The sequence below is a fragment of the Eublepharis macularius genome, chromosome 13, assembly GCF_028583425.1.
Source record: "Eublepharis macularius isolate TG4126 chromosome 13, MPM_Emac_v1.0, whole genome shotgun sequence".
Taxonomy (NCBI): domain Eukaryota; kingdom Metazoa; phylum Chordata; class Lepidosauria; order Squamata; family Eublepharidae; genus Eublepharis; species Eublepharis macularius.
The window spans coordinates 4,779,806-4,798,615 of NC_072802.1; the positions used below are offsets into that span (position 1 = coordinate 4,779,806).

An 18,810-nucleotide genomic window follows, 5' to 3' on the forward strand; every position below is an offset into this window, starting at 1 on the left:
GGAGCTTGAACATCACTCCCATCCTACAGTCACTCCATTGGCTACCCATCAGTTACCGTGCTCAGTTCAAGGTATTGGTTATTACACACAAAGCTCTTCACAGCCTTGGCCCAGCATACTTAAAGGACTGCCTCCCTCCCTACGATCCTCCACGGCAGCTTTGTTCATCTGAACAGGGTCTCTTGCAGGTGCCGGCCTGTACATGGGCTAAATCAACAGCCGCCCATACACGGGCTTTCTCTGTGGTGGCCCCTGCCCTGTGGAACAGCCTGCCTGAAGAGGTCAGGAGAGCCCCCACTCGCCTGGTTTTCCACAAATGATGCAAAACTAAATTATTCAAAAAGGCCTTTTTCTCAGCTAAGAGGGCGGTATTGTAGGAAAGGGATCCCAGATGTTTTGCTAATGAGTTAGAAACCATAGATTTCACCGTTACGTTGCCTTACATATTATCTGTTGCTTTAAATATGTACTCCTATATACTACCTGTACTTTATGTTGTTCAGTGTAAGTCCTAGAACTGATTATGTTCTGTTTCAGCAGTTCCTCAACCCCATACTGGATCTTTGCTAATACTATATCTTTGTAAACTTATATTCTTTTACCCCATGACATTGTTTATGGAAATGTTCTTGACGCTGTATGGAAATGCCTGCCCTTGTCCTTGACACTGATTGTACTAATCTCACACTATGTAATCCGCCTTGAGTCTCAGTGAGAAAGACAGACTAAAAATGACATAAATAAAATAAATGTCCCAACTTGTTTGAGGTCTGTCAGTGTGCATGTGTGTTTGTGAATATTGGAATATTTTGTAACAATCTTCACTACAGTCAGCATTTCTGTAGCAAAGTGAACTTTCAGGTGTGTATTCTAGAGTGCAGAATGGTTGGAATAAAATACCGCACGTTTGGTTCTGATTTGGTTTGTTTGAAAAATGCCCGTTCGTGTTCCTTTAATTAAACCTACAAACCACGTGATAAAACTTGCCGGAGGAGAAAGGTGCAGGAGCTAGGCCGCAGGGAACAGAGAACGGCAGAAGTGCTTATAATCTGCCTGATCATACACATTGCAGGTAGAAACCGTCGGGGCTGCTTCGGTCGAGAATTGGGCAGGTAGGACAGACACTGTGAGAAGTCAGCTGTGGAGTGTCAGCTAGCTATGAGTAGGACTTCATTTTTTTTTTTTTTAAGTTTTTACTCATGATCTATAAGCATCAGCAGGCACGTATACAATTTAATCTTCTCTGTAATTTTTACAGAAGTCCTGTAAGATAGGCTGGTAGTGGGCCCATCAATAAAAGCGTTGTAATTCCTTTTATTAAGAGCAACCAAAATGGGTACAATGCAAATGTGTGAACTTTTAAGTTCTCCCAGACCTTTCATCAGGCTGATGTTCAAAACTAAGTTTGGGGGGGGGGGGAGAGATTTTACAGGCCCATGTACGAGGCTGAGGGTTTGCTGAGAGAATGTGGCTTGATGCATTCATGGGGGGCTGTGATTCGTAGCTCCTTCTCCCAGCCCCAATTTCTATACTCCTTCCCCACAAAGAGAGCCAGAATCCTCTGGCAGGCTTTGCAAAATGTCCCAATCCAAGGCAGTTAACGTTGTTGCTGCCTTAATATTCTTGAACCAATTAGAAGCCAAGTGAATAGGAGACATTTCTGTGAGCATGTATTTGTTATTTAGCTCCTGTCCATGACAATTGAGAACTCTGCAATTGAAATGGTTCGGTTGACCTGATGGAGCCATCGCTGTGCCCCACTGACAGAGCTCCAGTGTTCAGGTGCCCCAACGACAGAGCCATCACTGAAATAAAAACGGGGCCTAAATGGTAACCCCCCCCCCAGTCTCTGCATTTCCTCTTTCTTTGCTTTGGCATATGGTTTTATCTGCTCCTCTGATAAGTCATGAATGCAAGGAGGCTCACAGCCAACAAAAAGGATGATGCCAACCAAAACACAAAAATACAGACTCTCACAAGTACGGGGGGGGGGGGAGAATCCGTCTAAATTGGAGCTCAAAAAGAAAGCAACGCTTGCGAAGTTCCTTACACATGCATGTTGGGAATTGTGTAGTGTAAACTCACTCATTGAAAGGAAAGTTGTGTGCTTTCCTGAGACGAGGAAAGCACTTTTATTCCTCCACACTGACGGATGCTGGAAACTGTGGCCCTTCCTGCTATGTGAATGTATTGATAACCAAGCAGACAACTTGGAACAGACTCAGATGTGCCCCTGTGCATGTGGTGCCCCCCTCCTCTCTTCCTGGGCTGCACTATTCCATGTTTTATAGTTTGTTGTTTGGGTCCTTTCAATGCAAAATTGCTCTGTGCTCAAGGCCTCTGCTTCTTGGCCTTTAGCACTCATTTAGATGCAAGCATGTGATTGGGTTGGACAGTGATCATGAGCAGTTGCGGGGGCAGAGAGCCGTCTTTGGCCGGAAATATCTAGAGCATGCAAAGAGAACTCCCTCCCCCCTCTGGGATCCAGTACCTTAAAGGGCCAGCATTGTGAGTTTAAGTAATTGCCTTGGTGACAAAATGGGAGACGCGGCCCATATGACCTTTGACTATTCAGGGTTCTGATGATATCAGCAGGAACCACTTCTGTCAGAAGAAGAGTTGGCCAGAAGGTCTGAATCGTGAATTTGTACCCCAGAGAGCCAAAGGCACGAGCACTCACTCTCTGAATCACACCCTGCCGTGCTTCAGGTGAAAATACTGTTCCAGAGAACAGCGTGTGGGAGGTAGTCATGATTGTTGTGCCACACTAAAGATCTTGGGGGAACGCAGTCTAGAAACAGAAATGTTCTTTGTGCTGTATACAGAATTGTGGCGATGAAACAAATCTGTTTCAGCCAAATTTGGGTTCTAAATCCAATGTGTATAAAACTAGGCAAATATGTAAATGTGACATGAAACAAGAAATCTTTGAAGGGAATTAAAAGTGTAACAGTTGCCTGTCCTCTGTCAGGCTACCTCCTAGTGGTGTTGTGAAGGTAAAATAGGGAGGAGGGACCATTTACTTTCTCTGGAGAGGAAGAGCAAGAGAAAAATGTGGAGATAAAAGAGAGAGCAGCATCTTGGTTTCATCCTGTACAGTGAGCCGTAATGTCAGACTCTGCTGGTATGCTTCATTGTGTGTGGGAGTGAGAAAGGGTTGCGTTCTGTACATAAACCGGCTGCTCATTCTTGGAACAACCTTTAGCTGATAGATCATCCAAAGACCAAACTGCATGTTAAAATGGGGGGGGGGGAGTGTATAACTGGATGATCCAACGTTGTTGTTAAACATCCTCTGCTTTGGATTGGCCCTACAGTGCCAGGGATGTGGGTTTAGCCTAGACAGGGGCACGAACAGAAAAAAAACCCGAACATGGTGTTCGTTGTTCGGTGCCATCCACGAACAACGAACGCTGACAAACATGACCCTGTCATGAACATGTTCGTTGTTCGTGGGGGGCAGCAGGCTCTCCTCCAGCCATTAAGATCACTACCGCACCACTCCCAGAAACCCTACCTGAGCAGGCAGCAGGAAAGGTTCCAATAATAAATAATAGCTTGGCCCCAGAGCCTGGCAGCAGCCCTGGAACCTGAAGAGGTAGATCCCTATTCCAGCACACAAAGAAAATTCAAGCTCCAATGCACTCATCCTGTCTCTCTAACAGCAGCTGCCTCTCCCTGAAAGCCAGAGCTGGGAGCCCCCCTGCTCCCTGGTCTTTTCCTCTTGTAACAAATTTGGAGCTGCAGTCCACACTTGAAAGGAAGACCTGCCTATCAAGCTAAATCGGGCTTAGATTGGGGTTTCCAGGGCAACAGCAGGAGTTCAGACAATCCCTGCCTGAGTTGTCATGGGAATTGATTGCAGGTGCCAGACTGTCTGGCTTGACGAACAGCAACGAACGAGGCTTGCAACGACCACCTGTTCGTTTAGAATGGGGCCTCACGAACAGCTTGTTCGCGAACAGCAGATTGGGCTGTTAGCGGGTTTTTTAAGTTCGTACTGCTGTTCATGCCCATCTCTCGTTTAGCCTCGTCAGGCAACACTTTCCATCAGAGGCGGATCTACTGGGAAACTAATGAAGCTTAAGCTTCAGGGCCCCTAATTCCAGAGGGCCCCTGAAGCAACTTTTTTTTTAATGAATGAATTCTTCAACAAAAATTAATGGAGTTTTTAAAAGTGTTATTAATATAAGGCTATTTTAGTGATAGAATCATAAACCAATGGGTTGAAGTACTTAATATTGACCTTAGAATGATGCATGCTCGCCGTTGTAGCTTCCCCTAAAGTGGGCTGGTTGTTCCCAGCAGCCCAGCAGTTCAGCCTGGCCCAGGAAGAAGCAACAGTGCCAGAAGGGGGTGGGGAAAGGCCTGCCCAGATCTTGCTGTTTCAAGGCCTATTTTGGATTATTGCAGGTAAATGTTGGTAACCTGTGCAATTATTAGAGATCTTTTGAAACAAAGGTGAAGTTGCTTCTTGGGAAGTTATTAAATGTTGGTTTGGAATTAAGACTTTTAATGGGAAATTCTTATGATCATGAAAAATATGTAATTTTATAGTTATTAATCCTATTAGAACTGTTGCAATACATCTTTCTTAGTATTCTATTTGTTAATGCTTCTGAGGAGTTCAGCAAGGCTATAGCACCATAAGGGTGAGGAAAGACCTGCACAGATCTTGTTGTTTCAAGGCCTACTTTGGGTTATTGCAGGTAAATGTTGGTAACGTGTGCAATTATTAGAGACTAGCAACAGAGCCCATCGTAAAAGTAAATACAACGGGCTCTAGCAGTGGGCCTAAGACTCCGCTGCCACCATGGAGGTGGCAGGAGGGCCACACAGGGGGGCTCCTCCACACTGTGGTTCCTCACTAGCTCCACAAACAGGCCTCTGAGGGGCCTCAGAGGCAGCGAGGAAGCGCAACGCAACGCAGCCCCGCCACTGCTGTGGAGGCAGCGGGAAAGCCGCCCAGGGGGCCTCTCCTACACCATGCCTTCCTCTATGCCTCCGCAGGAGGCCTCTGAGGGGCTGCAGAGCTGGTGGGGAGGCTGCACAGGAGGGCTCCCCCGTACTTCACCTCCTCGCCAGCTCCCAGGAAGGCCTCTGAGTGGCCATGGAGCTGGTGGGGAGGCTGTGCAGGAGGGCTTCTGTCAGGCTATGGATGACAGGATATGGCAGACAGATCCCTGGACCATTGCAGCAAGACACAGGTTCTTGGTTAAATGGTTTTTATTCAGAAATCAGATCAATTCCATATATATGTCCATAGGACTACTCAGAAGCAAAGTAAGCATCTAAGCAGCAAGAGTAAAAGTTGACAGGAATGACATCATGTGTGAGAGACTTCTCTTTTGACATTCAAGTCAGCTCCTTTCCCCCCTCCCAATCATAAGCAAACTTTTGGCGCTCTTTTTGTGTGATAACGTTTCACGTATTTGTAATATCAAGTTGAGTCACTAGAAAACAAGACGTAGCAAAGCCTGGGAGTGAGTAGCATACAAGGTCAGAAATACTGGAAGCTGCTGCAGTTCGTTAGATAAACACCTGTGAAAGAAATAGTTATGGCATTGGTAAAATGGCATCGAGTTACAGCAGAATACATGGATTCAGAACACAAGGATAATTAAAATTGGCACGGATGGGGCTCAGACATGACAGCTTCCCCCACACTTCACCTCTCTGCTGCCTCCCAGGCAGGCCTCTGAGGGGCCGTGGAGCCAGGGGGAGGCTGTGCAGGAGGGCTCCCCTGTGCTTCACCGTCCCACTGTCTCTGCAGCTCCTCAGGCCCACCGCCACTGACTCACTTTTTATCCTAGCGCAGGCACACTGCAGGGCCCTGAATGTGCCTGTGCCAGGATAAAAAGTGAGTCGACAGGAACACGGCTCAGCTTTTATGTTTAAAGATTCTATGATGCATCATACAGGTATACAACATTTCTCTAATCTTTATCCCCCATAACTCGGAAAGTATAAGGAAATTTTTATTCACACAAGTAACTTTGACATTTGAGATAACCCAGTACAGCAATTCTAATCAAAATCTGAGATGTGGTGGTTAAACTTTTAAAAAATTTATGGTGATCTGCCATGGAACAGCCCCATGGAAGAAGATAACAGTGGTTACCCAGACCTCATTGCTAGTGGGAAGGGGCTCACTGTATGGCTCATTTTCAAGGGCTCCACCCCACCACCCCGTTCTCTGCCATTTGGGCCTCAAGGTCCTTGCAAGGGCAGCAAGGCCCTTTGGACCTTGTTGGATGTTGCCTATTGTTGCTGGTTGCGAAGGGGCCCCCATAACAGTTCAAGCTTCAGGGCCCCAAGAATGTCGATCCACCCCTGCTTTCCATGGTAGATTTTACACACACATCAAGCTGTATTTATATGGGATGAAGAAATGAATTTATTCAGTCTGCCCCCCCCCCTCTAAAGCTAACAGAATCTCTGGTGCATAATTTCCATTCTAAGAACAGTGCTGGGGATCCCACGGCTACTTTTTAGTGCTAAAGAAAGCCTTGGAAGATCTGTTCAAGAGTCCCTTGCCTAACATGTCGCTTGGCACCTGGAGGAGATGAGTTCCACAGGCCATCTCTTGCCTGTTTGTGTTGCTGACCTTTGTGTGGTGTTCTAGTGCAGTAACTGGAAGTGCTTCTTCTTATATTTCAGATCAGTGTGCGAGTTACCACCATGGATGCTGAGCTGGAGTTTGCCATCCAGCCCAACACAACAGGGAAGCAACTCTTTGACCAGGTAAGGACGAGCAGCAGTCCAGGAACCACGCTGAGCATTTTGATGTGGCTCATTTTACTGTGTGTGGCTCAGGTGTACACGAGAGGAGCATGAATGAGAGAATTTATTTACTTCCTTTATAGTCCACCTTTCTCACTGAAACTCAAGAGAGGTTACGTAAGTTTTAAAAATATAACAAACATACAAACAGTGCATTAAAACTGGATTGCAAAACTGGAGAATGCAAAAATGGCAGCATAATGCATGCATCAAACAATGCATACAAAAAATAAAGGTGGATTAAAAGATTAGGAAACTTTGCAAAAATAGTATATGTACAAAAACGATGCGATGAAATTTCATAGATATTAATTTCAACCATATTCCCTGTATAAAAGTGCCCTCCTGAACAATTCCATTTTGCACATCTATAGACCAATAAATGTGGGAGCCTTCCTGACCGTATTAGGCCGGCCATTCCCCCAGGTGGAGGGGTCACAAATGCTGAGGTGCAGGGAGCTACCCTTTGCTCAGGTGAACCATGCTTCTGCAGCAGAGCATCTCGTGAGAGGCAGTCCTACAGATTTGCGGGACTTTGACCATGTAGGGCTTTCTAGGTCATAAGCAGTACTTTGAATTGAACTCGGGATCTGATCCGTAGCCCAGGCAGGTTACAGAACTGGTGTGGTCTGCATTGTCTGCCTAACTGCTGCACCAGGCAAAGTTCCTAAGTCCTCTTCAAAACCAGACCTATGTAGAGTGCATTACAGTAGTCTAGACTTGTGATTTCCATGGCATGGTTAGTATAAAACTATTCTGAATAGCCACTGTTGGGCTGCTAGATACATTGTGAGAAACTGACCATCATTAAGTAACACAACTGGCGTGTGTATGATCCTGTTTTGATACTTGGAAGAGTCTGAGAGAACAGATTTGTGTTGCTTTCTATCTCAGTCCTGGGGAAGGGAGTGCCTGGCAGGTCGGTACCAAACCCAAATATATGCTGCAATTTCAGGGGAGAGTGTAGGAAAATATAGCAGAGATTGTGCAAAGATTGCACATTGGAAGAAATGAGAATAGATTCACAAACACACTCCAGTGTAGCTCTGTAAGATTACTTTACTAAAGGATAAAAATTAGGGTTACATTTGGAGAATATAATAAATTGCTAAGCTGACTACACCTTGCTAGATAAGTGACTTAGAGAAGAGACAAGAAGAAGTGGAAGTGAACAAAGAGCAATAAAACTTCAGTACATAGCATCAATTAATTGCCCCCAATAAACAAACTGCTCAATAGAAAATCCTAATCCTACTTCATTATGCTTAGTGACTCCCTTTTCTATGGCAGGAATCTTATTCGAAGCTCTAATGGTTACATTCAAATTATGTTTACTAATTAAGTAGGTAACACAAACAGTTTAACTCTTTCATGACTGAAATGGAAACACTTGCTAAATTCCCACAAAGAGAGGGGGACAAAATGGGGTAGTAGATTGAAAGTGGATTTTGGAAAGTGCTGTATGAAAAACGGGGCCTGCCAGAACTCCCCTCCTCGGCATCTCTGCTGAAAGTCCTAGAGAAAAACAATGAAAAATGGTGAACTTGAAAGTGGATTTGGAGGCTGATGTGTCTGTCAAAGCTGAAGTCAGCCTGTTTGGATGTTGGTGACGCGCTTCTTCTGCAAGCAGGGTCACACATCTCTGAATTAAGTTTTAACTCTGTGGACCAGGGGTTAGTCCTGTAGCAAAATATCCAGATTGCCACCCAAGAGGCAAAAAGAGCAGGGCAGGAGCAGCATCTCGGTATGAGGATTTGCCAGGCTTAACTTTGCAAAGAAAATGAGAAAGAGGAGATGGGGAGCCAACATCAGTCTCTCTTCTCCCCCCTCCTCCCATCCTCCACCAAAACTAGTTGCTGACCAGGGCAGTAGAGAAGTTGCCTGGCAATTGTCCAGAGCCCCCCCCCCCCCTGACGGGGGAGAGGTGTGTGTGTGTGTGTGTGAATGGCATCGTCCTCTTGTGATGGCTTCTGCTGGTTGCTATGCTCCCTCAGCTGCATGAGGCCTCTGCACTGCTGCCGTTTTCCGCTTTGGCTGTCCGGAGAACTTCTGAATCTCGGCGCTGGTGCCTGTTTGTGCACGCGGTGCTTCATTGTGGGTCTCGGATGGAGACTGCTGCTTGCACTGGCAAACCTTCCCTGCAGGATGGAATGCTCTCTTGAAAGCCGGCACCTGGTTAGGAAGGTTTTATTTGTAATAAAGACTGTGAGAGCCAGTTTGGTGTAGTGGTTAAGAGCGCAAGTCTCTAATCTGGAGAACTGGGTTTGATTCCCCACTCCTCCACTTGCAGCCTGCTGGGGGACCGTGAGTCAGTCACAGCTTCTCAGAGCTCTCTCAGCCCCACCCACCTCACAGGGTGATTGTTGTGGGGATAAGAATAACACACTTATGTTGTAAACCTCTGAGTGGGTGTTAAGTTGTTCTGAAGGGTGGTATAGAAATCAAATGTTGTTGTTGTTGTTGTTACTCAGTGGACCTATCAAAATGCTTTATTATAGCAGTAGCAGTGAGCAGAATTATGCCAATTACTGATAGAAGATGCAGCTCCTTCTTGCAGCTCCAGATCACAACGATGGATTCCCAGGAGCCCCGGCGTTGCAGCACAAATGCAGGGCCTGCAACTGTGCCATCAGCTGCTGCCTCTTTGTGACCACATTCTTGCTTTCTGTTTGCTTCTCTTGAAGTCTCTGTGTGTTCCTGTTGGAGAGGCCAGGGTTTGCAGCAGAAGCCAGGAGGCTTCGTTGAAAGGGGGCAGGGGGAAGCTCTCTGGAGAAGCATAGAGCTGCGGGCGCCTGCTTCCAAAGAATGGTGCAGGGACCTGCAGGATTGGGGGACGTGGGACTCTCACTCCTGCTGTGATTATTGTATAACCCACCGATGAAGGGAGAAAAGCCATCTTTACACTCCACTACAATTGGCAAAGTGGTCTTAAGTTTTGGCTGCAATTTATCTGTCGGTCTTTAATATGCCATAGAACTCTTTTCCTCACCTTTCACTTTCATAAGGTCATCCTGGACTCTACAATGTTTGATCATATTACTGGTGGCCAGTTGGCCACGGACTTCTTCTAGCCTAGGAATTTGAGTCAGGTAGAGAACGCGGTAAATAAGCAGCAACCAAGAACAAAATATTACGGGTAATATTTTGTTCTTGGTTGCTAGGAATTTGAGTCGGCTGTCATGGCAACCTTCTCTGCTTCCAGACCATTCCTCCACCCCCACCCCCGGAAGCTGCTTTTGTAGCAGGCTCTGTATGTGGACTCATCTTTGGGACTGAGCCCCCACCAGCTGAACAGAAGCACGGAAACTTGGGCAGTTGAGCTGAGGCAGGAGAGTTTATCAGTTGCAGCTGCTGAGGAACTCGGAATAGACCTTTCCCCTCTCTTGAAGTCCTCCAGCCCCGCTTTAGCCAGAGAAAGGGGGTCCGTTTCCGTGTCACACTGTGAAGTTCTTATGGAGCGCCTGCTGGGAGGGGAAGGGACCCACTGAAGGGCTGGAGGGAGGAGCAGTTCAAGCTTTAAACTCTCGAGTAACAACTGAGAAGCCAAGAACTTGCCTGTACTCGCTATGGTGGAAGAGTAACATGGTCTGCGGTACCTCTCCACAACATACGTCTGTCCTGTCTCTGGAAATATCAGCTCTTCCTGAACAAAACAGTGACTCCTGGCTTTTTACTTTCCGGTCATTTAATGTCCTTCCTAGACAGCTGTCGCAATATTACCTGGCATTCTCCTGAATCTGTCCAAACAGAGCTTTGCTTTTGCAGGGGCAGCCTTCATCGACAGCCTTCGTGTTACGGTAGCGCCAGCAAGCCAGGCCTGGTGCATCTCCTGCGGTCTTGGCCCCTTTCTGCTCTCCCTTGGTCGATAACAAATTGTGTGGGAGGGCCACGGGGGCGGGGGGGGGAGTGGAGCAGAGTGAGGCGCTTGGGCCCCAATCCACGTCTGCTTCAAAGGTGTCTTGCCACAAATGCTATTCGTTCTACACTTTGCTGCCTAGGACTAGATAGTGCTGCTATAAAATGGCTGCCCTTATTTTGAATGGCTTCATTCATTCACACCCCACTTTCCTCCCCAGGGGGGACCCAAAGTGGCTGACACTGTTGTCCTCTCTGGCATTTCATCCACACAGCAGCCCCAGGATAAGCTGGGCGTGTGTGACTGGCCCAAGGTCACACAGCAAGCTTCCATGGTAGAGCGGGCAGTCGAACTATGCAGCACTGCACCACGCTCAGTTTAAATGTCTGGAGAAGAAATTCTGAGCTAACCTGGTGAATCTGCCTTCAGGGTAAATTTTTCTACACGGATTAGCTGCTGATCCTAGTGGCTGAGATGGGGGTGCCCTTGGCCGTTCAATTACACAAAAATAGGGAAGTCACAAAATATCTTAATCCAGGGCTTTTTTTCTGGGAAAAGAGGTGGTGGAACTCAGTGGGTTGCCCTAGGAGAAAATGGTCACATGGCTGGTGGCCCCGCCCCCTGATCTCCAGACAGAGGGGAGTTGAGATTGTCCTCCGTGCCACTCCAGCTGTGCAGAGGGCAATCTCAACTCCCCTCTGTCTGGAGATCAGGGGGCGGGGCCACCAGCCATGTGACCATTTTCAAGAGGTTCCGGGACTCCGTTCCCCCGCGTTCCCCCTGAAAAAAAGCCCTGTCTTAATCCATTAAATTCACTTTCCACACTAGTGGCTGAGATGGGGGTGTTCTTGGCTGGCACCAGCTGGCTTGGGGCGCTGTGAATTGTTGGGTGGCCACGCAGCTGAGAGCAGAGACTTGGGCGTCGTGTTTCGTGGTGCTTCCTGTTGCCAAACTGGTCAAATCATTCTCCATCCCTGAAGTGTGGAAAAGCTGTGCGGTTTGCTGGAACTTTCGCCCACAAGGAAAAAGAGCCGTAAACAATATGCCATAAGCAAAGTACATTATTTTCAAATAATAAAAATTGAATTAGATTCCTTGAAACAGAAACTTAATTCCCCTTAAAACCTGGTTTAAAATGATAGCAAGGCATATTAAATCTCTTAAAGCGAAGTCTCTATCAAACACAAACACTTGAACATAAAAGTACCAATCTCAGGAATGAACTGGAAGCAAAATATCTGATTCTTGAGATTAAATGTTATAATTGGTGCAGCAGGACATTCTGAATACTTTTGACTGCAAGCCAAAGGGCGTAGAGAGTAGCTTTCCATCTAGTGGACTAACCTTGTCCAGTAATGACCAGCTTTTGCTTCTTGCCAGTTGATCTTCAAGCCGGTCACTTTGCTTGGTGTTTTCCCTGTAGGTGGGGAGATATGCTCCCCAAAGAGATTTGCATACCGAAATTCAAAATGCAGGTAAGCTGCATGGCCAGATGTTTTGCACTGTGTCCTGAGGTAAAGTTCTTACACTATTTGGTTGCTGTAATAAAAACGTCTCTCTGCAATTTGTTAGAATGCAACCAGGAAATGTGTGAATGATACTTAAAGTGGTGCCTTTTCCACCTTGATGCTCTAAACCATTGCTATCTTGATCCAACCCGAACATAAGAGTATGGCTAATATTTCTTCTAGCATCACAAGAAATCCACAGGTCTGTGTGGCAAAACAGGCTGCCCTGCCCAGCCCAGGCAGTTGGCCTCTTTGGGCTGCTTTTTCTAGCACCAGTCAAGACTTTAAAAATGTCTCTAGTCTGGATCTTCCATAGGCTTCGGGTACTGTTGGTGGCATTACTAGCCCCCGCCTCCCACCCTCCCTATCACTGGTGGCAAGAAAGCATGTCCTTCTCGGCCAGGCAAGGCTAGTCGTATCAGTTGGTTATCATTTTGTGCAAATGCATAGAAACTTTATTGAGATTTATTCATTTACTTAATTCTTTTATGTTATTTATGGTCCGCCTTTCTCACTGAGACTCAAGGCGGATTACAGAGTATGAGATTAGTACAATCAGTATCAAGTACATTTCAATACAGCATCAAGGACATTTCCATAAACAATGCCATAGGGTAAATAGATAGAACTTTAAAAGACATAGTATTAGCAGACATAGTATTTTTCTACAGAGTAGAAAAAATACTGAAGCAGAACATAATTCTAGGACTAACATTAGACAACATGGAGCACTGGTGGTACATAGGAGTACATATTTATTGCAGCAGATAACATGTAAGGCAATATAGTGATGAGGTGTATGGTCCCTAACTCATTAGTGAAGCATCTGAGAACCCTTCCCTACAATACAGCCCTCCCATTTGAGTAAAAAGCCTTTTTGAATAGTTTGGCTTTGCATTGTTTACGAAAAGCCAGGAGAGTGGGGGCTCTTCTGACTTCCTCATGCAGATCATTCCACAGGATAGGGGCCACCACATATAAGGGCTGCTGCTGACTTCACCTGTGTGCAGCCTGGCACCTGCAAGAGACCCTGTTCAGATGAGCTAAGCTGCTGTAGAGGAACATAGGGAGGGAGGCGGTCCCGTAGGTATGCCGGACCAAAGCCGTGAAGAGCTTTGTATGTAATAACTAATACCTTGAACTGAGCACGGTAAATGATGGGTAGCCAGTGGAGCAATTGTAGGATGGGAGTGATGTTCATGCTCCTGCTCGCTCCTGATAACAGTCGAGCTGCAGCATTTTGCACTAATTGGAACTTCCTAGTTAACTTAGGTGGGAGACCTATGTATAGCGCATTACAATAGTCAAGTTTTGATGTTACCATAGCATGGATCCAGGTGGCCAGGTCAGCCGTGTCGAGGTAAGAAGCCATCTTCCAGGCTAGAGTGAGGTTGTAGAAAGCATTTTTTTGCCGCTGCCTTAACTTGTTTTTCTAGTAATAACGCTGCATCCAGTATAACCCCTAGGCTCTTAACTGAGTCTGCAAGGGTCAGAAGAACTCCATCGAAAGTGGGGAGTACAATGTCCTTCAAGATCTCTGCCTTCCCAACAAGCATCACTTCAGTCTTGTCTGGGTTCAATTTCAATTTGTTTTTTTTTTCCAACCATTTCACTACGGCTTTCAGGCAGTGATCTAAGATTTCTGTTGCATCCTGTGGGGACCTGGATAGCGAGATATAGAGTTGAGTGTCGTCCACATATTGATGACACCCAACTCCATAGCTGCAAATGAGTTGTCCTAAAGGTTTTACGTAGAGGTTGAATAAGATGGGAGATAACCCCGCACGATAGTTCTCATTCTAGAGATAGTTGATCTCTAATGGCCACCCTTTGACTCCTCTCCAAGAGAAACTATTTAAACTAGTCCAGGGCACATCCTTTGATGCCCACTTCTGTTTCTAAATGCCTCAACAGGATGGCATGGTCTACTGTGTCAAAGGCTGCAGATAGATCCAATAAAAGCAATAAGGAGGCATGGCCTTTGTCTATATTCAGACGGAGATCATCCACTAATGCTACTAGTGCTGTCTCTGTCCCATGCCCTGGTCTGAAACCTGATCGGAAAGGGTCCAGAGCATTAGAGTTATCCAAAAAGGTCTGGAGTTGGTCAGCTACTGCTCTCTCAATTACTTTGCCCAGAAAGGACAGATTAGAGACTGGGTGATAACTATTACATCATTTTTGTCTCGTGATGATTTTTTAAGTAGCGGACGGATAACAGCCTGTTTGAGCTGCCAGGGAAAGCTGCCCTGAGTTAGTGATTGATTTACAACAGACCTCAGTGGTTCACTTATGTGGTCCTTATTTGATGCTAACAACCAGGATGGGCAAGGATCGAGCGCACAAGTAGTGGCTTTCGTAGGCATCAAGACCCTGTTAAGATCTGTCATTGAGATTGGTTCAAAGCAGTCCAAATGTAAGCTGGATGGTGCATTTATCATTTCTTCTATCTCACTTGCATTGCAGCTAGCAGCTAGATCACAGCGTATTCGTGCTATTTTATCAGCGAAAAACTTAGCAAAGGCCTCGCAGCTAATTCTCTGTTCTTGGGACTGTAAAGGTTCAGATTTAGGGCTTAGAAGGCATCTGGATATCTCAAACAATTGGGATGGTTGTGAACTAGCCAACGCAATAGTTGCCGAAAAATAACGTTTCTTTGCTGCTTTCATTTCCACTTCATAGGTCTTCCAGTGGGTTCTGTAGCATGTTCTATCTGCTTCCGTGTGAGCTTTTTGCCAGCACCTTTCTAGACGTCTTCCAACTCTCTTTAAGTCAGCCAGCTTTATGGTAAACCATGGGGCTGGCGTCCATCCCAAGGGTCAGAGTGGTCGATAAGGAGCAATGGTGTCAATAGCTTCAAGGAGCTTTGTGTTCCACACTCCTACAGCAGCTACCATGGGGCATGTGTCTGGGATTCTAAAATCCCACAAGGCATTTTGGAATCTAGAAGGGTCCATGAGCCTTAGCGGGCAAATCATTTTAACTGGACCCCCAATTTTGTGGGGAATTGGGGCTATATTCATGATGGTCTGACCACGGTTCAGGCCGAACCTCCAATGCTGAAACAAGGTTTTCTCTTAAAGGCTCAGTGCAAAATATTAAGTCCAAGGTGTGGCCTCTTTCATGTGTAGGGCCTGTCACAATTTGCAAGAGGCCCAGGGTTGCCAGGGAAGCTAAAAATTCCTGAGCTGGGCCTGACTTTGAACACTCAGCATGGATGTTGAAGTCTCCCAGAACAATGTCAAGGTGTCTCTAACATCATGTCTGCCAGCAGCTCTACCAACTCAGAAAGGGTGCTTATGGGGGAGCTAGGTGGTCTATACACAAGCAAGATACCCAATCTGTCTTTAATTCCCAGAGACAAGTACAAGCAGTCAATACCAGCTATAGCTCGTACTGGAGATTTGCGGAAGTTGAAGGACTCACGGAGAATAATAGCAACCTCTCCTCCTCAGCTACTATAGCAAGGTTGGTGTAGGACCACATAGCCAGGGGGAGTCAGTTGGGACAGACACACCTTGTCATTTTCCTGCAGCCATCTCTCTGTTAGGCAAGCCATGTCGATTTTCTTTTCCTGCAATATCCCAGCAATGCATGCAACCTTGTTCTTAACAGATCTTGTATTGCATAGGATTAGTGTAGCAGGGGGTGGGTGGGAGCAGCCCCATTGTCAGCAGGTGGAATGCTAGAGAGGTTGGATAAGCAGCGAGCATTACTGCTTGATGCTGGGCGCCTTTCATAAGTCCCGCTCCCATATCTACCAGCTCCCAACTGCACTTGAATAGTAAATTTGCCCGACGCTTACTACCAAGCGAGTAAGTAGTGAGTAAGAAGCTCAGGATTGCACCCTACAACTACATATTAGAGTTTCAAACATACTGGTGGTCTCAACTCAAACAACAGTCTAGGGCTACAATCTTTGTATATTTACGCAAGCAGTGTTGATCGGGTGTTGCAACCATCTCAGAAGCAGTTTCTTCCTATCCTCTCTTATCCTCCAACTCATTTAGCTGATGGCTGCTCCCGGGCTGCGTGCCCCGGGCTAAGAGCCATGGGCCATGGTCTGAAATGGATGCACTTTAAGGGATTTTCAAGATTTGGAGAAATTCCTAAATATTGCCTATCCCTAGTAGATTCAAACACCTTAGCACCTGTTTAGGAAAACTGGACTGCTTGGCTTGCAAAAGACTGTCTTTTCTCTTAGAGCTGATATGTCAAGATAAAATACTTTGGATGTTTTATGCATGCTTTCTGCAGGAAACACTCTGGCATGCAGGTAGTAAGTCTTTTGGTTCACAAAGGATGGAGCTGCCCACAACTTCTGGCAGACAAGTAATGATGTTTCAATGTGTTTAGCATATGGAAGGCCAAATTGTTCCATCTGAATGCCAAAGCAGTGTTGACTTTTGGTCGCAGGTGCTAAAATTGGTGGAGTACTTTCTTAGTTTATCCTCTTCCTTTGTGTCATGATAATGCAGCATGTTCCGAAGGAAGACCCTGATATTTGACCTGAGCTTCATAGATAAAAGAATAGGCAGAATTGCAACAGACCTAATGAAGGAACCTCTAATCTCGAGGATAAAGTGTGTTTACGGACTCAGGAGGGAGGCTGTCTTGGATCATACTTGGCTTCCTTTTATACTTTATGTGTACAGTTGAGTCTGTAGAATTTGATACACGTACAGGTTTCCTAAATAATGGGCAATTTGGGACTGCTGTGCTTGGGAATTTCTGGAGCTTCTAATCGCTTTGTTTTGGGGGACTCCTTTCATGTTGTCTTGCTGTTGAGAAACCCCCTGTGCATCAGCCGCACATTGCAGGGGAAATTACACAATAAAAATAACAATAATAACATTCGATTTATATACCGCCCTTCAGGACAACTTAATGCCCACTCAGAGCAGTTTACAAAGTATATCATCACAACAAAACACCCAGTGAGGTGGGTGGGGCTGAGAGAGCTCTGAGAGAGCTGTGACTGACCCAAGGTCACCCAGCTGGCTTCAAGAGGAGGAGTGGGGAATCAAACCCGGCTCTCCAGATTACAGTCCCACTCTCTCCCCCCCCCCCCCCTGTTCCCTAGTAGAAGCAGCTGTGGAGAGCTGATAATTGGAAGTGTTTGATAAATTAAATAGGAGACCCCTTCCCGTGCAGCGTCAGTGTGGGCCTTGGGCCGTTCCTAGCAGACAGAGATTTGAGGCACCACAGCCTATCACTTGGTCTCTTTGGTGTTACATACCCCAACTTTCTGAACCCCTTGGCTGCTTTGCACACTTCCCAGCCTGTGACTGGACTGAGTCTGCTGCAGCCCGGGTGCCCAGAAGGGGCACGAGGAGGTTCTGGACAGAAGTTCTCCAGGGTGACTGTGGGGGACGGAGGCATCAGCCGTGGCAGCATGGCATGGGCAGGCCTGGGGGTCCTCTTGCTGAGCTCACGAGCCAGGGCTGTAGGAAGGGGGGAGGAATTCTGGGCGCTGCAGCCACGCCAGCCTCTTAATAAATAATCTAATCTGTACTTTTCTAATGCTGCCTTGGAATTCAGGAGCTCACTGTCTCTGGACAATTGCAAGAGGAGGAAGTCGATTCGCAGAGGAAATAACCCATTCAACTTTAGCCACAATGGGAAATAAAAACGATTGTTCCATGCTGCCTGACTGAATGTTCTTGCTTGCCCAGCCTATCAGTTTGTGAAAATAAAAAAGCTAGTCTTTGTGTGAGAGAGAGGGAGGGAGAAAACATGAGCATTGAGTCTGAGCCCTGCTTTAGTTCTCCTATCGCAAACCAAACTTTTTGCCAATTTGAGTTTCGAGATTGTTCTGTTCACAGTCGCAGACCCTCCAAGATCAAGCCTTCCCCACTCCGTAGCAGAACGGGGGCGGGGGAGATCTGTTTGCAGCAATGGTAATTACTTGCGGCGTGAAACACCCTCCTCGCATGCTACTGTGTCTCATTTGCGCTTGCCTCACAGTTTCACATTACTGGGGCCTGGTAGGCTTGGGCAGGGTGGATATTTCTGTTGACAAGGACTTTGTAAAGGGTTGAATCAACAAGGACATCTCAGATCCAGGGGGCCGAGCGAGCAGGCACGTGAAGAAAGGAGTGTGAAAAAAACACTCAGGTCTCCTACCCTGTTATTTTTTAACTGGAGTCCTGGACTTGATGGAAAACCCAGAATTTCGTGGGTGTCATGACCCCTCCCACCATCTCAGTGACTCCAACTTACAGACCTCAAGAAAGGAGCCTGTGGAGCCCAGGCGGTGGCTGAGGAAGGCCAATGGGGAGGGCCCAGCACTGCTGAGGAAGAACACGGAGCACCAGGGGCTACCCTGCCCACCCGCCCATGCATTAGCTGCTAGGCCTTCATGCAGGATGTGAACCCAGGCCTGCATCCCCCTAGGACCATCTCCCACTCCACAGGAACGGCGGCAGCAGAAGGCCCAGGTTCAGGTGGCACAAAAGAGGCAAAGTGCCAGGCTGGCTGTGTGCCACCTCTCTGTAGACCCAGAGCAGAGTGCTGAGAGTGGTACTTTGCAGGATCCTGGCTAGAGCGCAGCACATCTTCAAGAGTTGCGACACTTGCCAGCAAGCGTAGCTGATCAACACCCAGCCTGTTTAGGTTGAAGCTCGAGAAGGCTCGATCAGCCAGTCTCCTAAGCACCAGCCC

The 18,810-nt window shown here is 46.8% G+C and overlaps 1 protein-coding gene across 1 annotated transcript in view; it reads left to right on the top strand.

Annotated features, from left to right (window-relative positions):
• MSN (moesin) overlaps window positions 1–18,810 on the top strand; it is a 79,175-nt gene that overhangs the window by 29,451 nt on the left and 30,914 nt on the right. Inside the window, exon 2 of the mRNA XM_054995945.1 lies at window positions 6,661–6,744. Coding sequence (XP_054851920.1) covers window positions 6,661–6,744 — 84 coding nt within the window. The remainder of the gene's footprint in view (window positions 1–6,660; window positions 6,745–18,810) is intronic.